This window comes from Onychostruthus taczanowskii, unplaced genomic scaffold, assembly GCF_017590055.1.
Source record: "Onychostruthus taczanowskii isolate IOZ18803 unplaced genomic scaffold, ASM1759005v1 scaffold29, whole genome shotgun sequence".
NCBI classification, from domain to species: Eukaryota; Metazoa; Chordata; class Aves; order Passeriformes; family Passeridae; genus Onychostruthus; species Onychostruthus taczanowskii.
The window spans coordinates 1,051,238-1,057,237 of record NW_024500239.1 but is presented as its reverse complement, the minus strand read 5'-3'; the positions used below and the strand labels follow the sequence as shown (position 1 = coordinate 1,057,237).

Sequence of the window (6,000 nt, the reverse complement as noted above, 5' to 3'; positions counted from 1 at the left end):
AATGGAGAGTGGAACTCCTGCTTCTAACCATTTTTTTAAAAACTGAGAAATTAGTACTTTCTTCATACTGATTAATACAAATATGTAATCACTAGGAAAGGTAGAAGAATATTTAGGGTGAAATGAAGCACTCAAAAACTGCAAAGTGCCATGATTAAGAATTACACAGTGATTTGACTGGATCCTGTTACACATGTTCACAGATGAACATGTAACAAGTAATGTATTTTACAAGCAAGTTCGAGTCCAAATTTATTTATGTTGGCCGTTAATTAAATACAAACATTTGTGTCTTCATTTCCACAGTGCCAGAGAACCCTAAAAAGTCATCACAACAGCAGCACTTGCTGGGTATTTTAGCTTCATTTTACAGATGGGACAAACTTCATAGTCAAGTGTCAAGCACATCTGGTAAGGCAGGTTTAGACATTTGGATATCTTGTTATCTTTTCCTTAAATCAAATGACAGTTTCTTCTGTGCCAGGATAGTACATAAAATACACAGGGTGGAGATGAAATCCTGTCTTTACAGAAATTAATATAAATTATAGTACATGAGACATTTTAGTACAGATACATATCCTTACGGTCCAAGTTATTCTGTTCACCAAACTAAGTTGCTAACAAATTGGCAAACTAACAAATATCAGCATTTGTGAAAATCAAATCCATATGTTCTTCAAATGCCTGTATCATCAACTACTTCCAGATGTAAAAATCCATGGACAGTTTTAAAGAATCTCAGTCCCACAGTCAGTTTCCATCATGATACTCCAAATGAGCACTGTTCACAAGTGACATACAAGAATATTTAGTCAGTTCAGGAAACAATACTTGTTGCTTTCCTTAGAGCCAGGTATCCTGTAACCACATCTGAAGGGAGCATCCGAATATAGGCAAATTCTTCGATAGTACTAAATCTTAGCTTGCTCTGTGGATCTGTGTAATTTGCCTGGAAAAAAAAAAAACAATGGTAGAGATATGATTCAAATAAAATTTCTAACCATAATAGTAAAATAGGTGTCTTAATTACAAGACCATAAAGTAGTAAGTTTCTCTTCCTAGTAACAGCATTGCTGTTCTACCATGCGGCCACAAGTGTGTCTTTTTTTCTCTCTCCCCATGTGAGAACTTACGAGAAGTTAACAGACCCCCTATAAAATCAGATTAGAAATGCATTAAACATAACAGAGGGCTGAAGTAAGCTTCCTATAAAACACAGTGCAAAAGAAATTCCTCAACTCTCTAAACTCACCCTAGCAACTCTGTGCCTTGTGCATTCTCTCTCAAGGCAGCTCTCCAAAGAGTCAGGCTGTTGCCAATAAATTACCCACAAAGAGGCTGAGTTATGGGTGCTCTGATAGCTTTGGACTGCCTTTCTCTTGCTGCATACAACTTAGCTTTTAATTTACTTTAAAGTGGTTGTTAAAGCTAGGGAGTCTCAGCTTATGGTTCTGTGACTGAACTGATAAGAGATTTGAACCCAGCATTGTGGTTTGCTCCAGATGCCTGCTTTCAGGATAGCAGCCTGGCCAGCTCACCCTGGGCTACGCTCGTATCCTCTGCTATATTTGGACCCTGGGTGCCTGGGAGCGGTGCCAGTTTCCTTCTATCCTCTCCCCTTCCTTGTTGCTACAGAAACCTGGAGCTCGGCTGAGCTCAGGGGTAGGCCAGGAGGCTGCACTGGGAGAAGGCAGGCATCAGGGCACTGCTTCTCCACACTCAGCCTCCAGGACAATCCCTGCCATTTCGGCATTGCATTACCGAGAGCCTGCCAAGGCTCTGAAAGTGTCTTCTGTGCCTTTCTTTAGCACGAGATGGTGGCAGGCTGCAAGGCACAGGCAGTTGAGATCCCTCAAGACATTGATACTAAAAATAGGAAAGGCCAGGAAGAGCTGGAACAGTCCCCCATGCCACACAGTTATAGTGCAGAGCTCTCTACATTTTTATGTTGGAAAGCACCTGTTGACCATGGTAACAATCCAGCCAATCATTTGGTCTGATATGACTTAGAAAATTTAGTGTTATTTGTAGCTTTGTTTTCTTTATAAAGAATTGCTGCCAGGTTAATTAAATGTAGTCAGCTAACAGTTCAAGCCATCAATTAAGTTTCAAACAAATGGCAAACTTAGAACATTAGGAGGTATAAATTTTTACAGCAGGTAAAAATTTACTTTTATTTCACTCTTTACATCTGGCCTCATGTAAGAAAAAGCTGAGCAATTAGAATGCTTTTCAAATGTGCATAATTCTGTAATAGAGTAACCAAGCAATAGCTGCAATTTGTATTGTGCACCAATCTAGGTTAAAAATATTATGGCAGCTCTTGACTGTTCTGGTATTATGTATTGGGCTGTACTGTTTCCAGACACTAATGTATTGTAACCAGCCATTCGTGCCATGGCTTCAGCCTGAAAACAAACTTTACCAATACTCCAGCAATAATTAGAGATTAGAATATTAAATTAAGACAAATTTGCAAAGAAAAAAAACTCTGTCATGTTTAAAAACTAAATCAAAGGCCATGGAGACATGCTCTTAAAATACAATAAACTAGGTATCTCAATCTGTTTCTATAGTAACAGGTCTGATCCATTTTCAGAAAAGGAAGAGAAATATAAACATTTGAAGGTTTGGGGTTTTTTGTTTGTTTGTTTTTGGGGTTTTTTATGTTTTTTGTTTTTTGTTTTTGTTTTTTTTTAAATCTGCTTTATAGTAAATTACTCTGTTTTGAATTTTAAAATATCTAAATACTCATTTTGCAAGTTTGGAAATAATAGGTTTATTTTGCAGTGTCAATACAGTATATAATAGCTTTAGAATTCTAGGCTGCCTTACAAATATAAATTGGCTGCTCTGCTGAGACCATTGGTAAATTTAATTCCATTTGTGCTACACACAGAAAGAGAAGGGGATCAGTAGAATTTAATTGTGGCATCTAATATAAGAGCAAGAATGCTGATTGAGAATGTTTTAATATACTTCTCTTTTTGTACCTAGTAGACAATTTAATTCTTCCCTAAATGGGTAATGCTAAGGAATTCTTTTCCCCCTCAAGGGGAATCCAGCATTCCCACAGAAAATATATTCTTACACAAATGCTTTTATATTTCACACAGAAAATACAGGGGCATTTTTCTAATACTACATTTCTACAATATTCTATTGTCCCACATATGCTCCTACTGGGACATGATCTTGAAAGCATATTTAGTGCTTCTTATGAAACATTTCTAGCCTAGCAAAAAGGACACACTGTCTCACCTATTTTTATAACAAAAGGGGTTTTTTAAGTGTGGTAATTTTATCATGGTCTGGAGAAACCTTGCAGGCCAGGTAAAATAGGAAACTTGACTCACAATGCAATTAGAGGATGGAAAATTAAGGGGAAAGAAGTGGAAAGAGAAGAAAACAAAAGCAGCACTGAATGGATTTCTATAGAGAGTATCTATACTAAGCTAGAATAGTTACAGTACATAAATCACTGATGGAAAAGAAGTGCTGGTAAAGAAAAGCTGAGGAACTGAGAGAATTTCCTAAGGTTTAACTGACCTTTAGCTTGTAGGGATGTGGTCTCCACTCTCATCTATACCCTGCATCATCAGCTCACTATAGGTGCAATGACTGATCAGTTTTGAAATACATCAAAGGTTAGTGCTGGAAAGCATTATCTGGTTCCTTGGAGATGGGGCAGGAGGCTGCCTGGCTGGAGGGAATTACCTTCCCTGGGGTTGTGAGCATTCTCTTCCATTTGCTGTCTGCCAGTTCATCTGAGAGGGAGATGTTGCTTTTCCACTTCCTCTTGAGCACCAAGGGTTACCAGCCTTTATCTGAACAACTCATTCCCTTTCCAAACCACATTCAGAGGCACAGGCTGGATACATGCCACCTCCTAGGTGCCTCATTTAAATGCATTACTTAAAAAGCAAAGTCTAAGAAAATATATGCTACCTAATCAAGATCAAATGCTAGGATGTGCAGGATTACAGTTGGAGCTATAGCTATTCTTTGATACCTTACACTAAATATCCACTATAAAGCAGCCCTTAGTTAAGCGCTCACCCATTTTCTGTCCTAATGAGGACTTTTTGTCTAATTCAGTGCACAGAATGCAAGTTGGTATGCTAACCTGCATCAGCATAACAAATATGTACCTTTAAGGACATCTCCAGGAGGTGATATCAAGCCTGTGAAGGTGTGCTAGTGCTCTATGGGTGAGAAGCAGATTAAACCAGGGGAAGAGACACAGAAATTCTGTGCAAAGCTCTTTGACATTACAAAGTTTTCATTAGTGTATCCATTTAGTGTAACCATTACTTAAGCATTTTTTTTCCAAAATACAACATTTCCATTCACTTGTAAGAAACGCACAGACTTTTGCAAAACAAATCACTGGCATCCAAAGGTGAAAAGTGAAAAGATATGCTGTTACTAATACCTGTTTTGTTGTAAGTAAAATTATTAATGTAACATAGGAACAGTTTCAACAGGAGATACAAAATTTATGTTGGGCAGAATTCAATGACTTTACTTCTGTTTTGTGCCAACAGAATCTTTGGGGAATTCAGGCACCAAATTGTAACTACCAAGACTTTCTGGAGCATGTGCAAACTGTATCTAAGTCAAATGTGGTTGGGTTTTTTTCCCCTTTCTCCTCTTTCTTTAACAAAAACACATAAAAGAGCCCATCTGTGACACACAGGCTATACATCTGCCAAACTCTAACTTCCAGCTCTGAAGCATACAGGTATCTGAAATTCTCAACAGTCTATGCCAAGTGTCTGTTTCAGGCTAATTTGTTTGAGGCAAAGTTTGAGAGCAATGATAACAAGGTTGGAGGTATTTTTTTATCCTGGTGGAAAAGAGGACAAACAATAAAATTTTGCCTAATCTCATTACTGAAAATTGAAAATTGTTGAGCCATCTTTTAAAAACTTCCTCTACAAGCTACAGTGAAATAAATCCACATCAGGCAAACAGCATGGAAAGTTTCAGTCGGTGTGGGTATACCTTAGCAAAGTCATCAGTAATGGAGATTGTGGACCACCAGCTTTCCCTGCAGCTATCTTAAGAATTAGAAATTGTGGGCACCAATGTAGATTCTACAGGTGAGAAAAAGGTGTCATAGGAGTTACTTGGCAGGACAGTCACAGTTAGTCTGTCCTGACTTCTATTAATAACCTACGGATTTTGTGACATAGTGAGAAGTATTTGGGTTTGGTCCTAAATCACTGAATAATTATTAAGCCCAAGTCTGAATAGGAACTTCATATAAAAAACAAGGCACCAGCACTATTTCATTGTGGAAGGTGAGATGTCAATTTTGAGGAGAAAAAAAAATACTTACCGGAAGTCCTGAGATGTCTGAGTATTTCTTAGCAGGTTTAAAAGAAGGAGGAGCATCAATATTAAAATCTAGAGAGAAACAAAGGCATAAACTCAGTGTCTCATATATATAAATATATATATTCTATAATATAAACCTTCTCTCTGAGGTCTCTATTAACTAGCAACACTAAGGCAAAGAAATATGAAGCAGAATCACCTCTGAAAACATTTAGCCTGTTAGTATGTAAATCACAGCCTGATCCTGCTCATCTATTAATAAAGTTCAGCAAACAGAACTGCCCTCCCCAAAAGGAAAATGCCAGAGACATTTGAAATGTGTCCATTTCTTCCAAGTCTTTATGAATTCCCTTGCAGTCAGTCACGTGCAAAGAATAACCATTATCAAATGCATACTGTATGTTAAGACTGTGAAACATTGCTCAAGATTGCAGCTCTGAAATACTATAATCCAGAAAAGCAAAGTAATCTTTTAAATCAGTTAAATCTTTAAGCATGTACCACTTTAAGCCCAGTCAATGACCTAGAAAATTGTCTGAATGTTTAAACTGAGGATTGGAAATTGCTGTTCTTTGGTGCACTTTAGATAGCAATTATCATTCATAAACAATTTTTAAGATACAGTTGGTATGCTTAAGTAGTTAAATCCTCAAT

The 6,000-nt window shown here is 37.4% G+C and overlaps 1 protein-coding gene across 1 annotated transcript in view; it reads right to left on the bottom strand.

The window, feature by feature from the left end:
- Positions 1-239: 239 nt before the first annotated feature.
- Positions 240-6,000, bottom strand: part of INO80C (INO80 complex subunit C) — a 30,175-nt gene continuing 24,414 nt past the window's right edge. Inside the window, exons 4-5 of the mRNA XM_041408169.1 lie at positions 5,348-5,415; positions 240-952 (exon numbers count right to left, since the gene is read on the bottom strand). Of these exons, the coding sequence (XP_041264103.1) occupies positions 821-952; positions 5,348-5,415 (200 nt within the window). The 3' untranslated portion in view covers positions 240-820. The remainder of the gene's footprint in view (positions 953-5,347; positions 5,416-6,000) is intronic.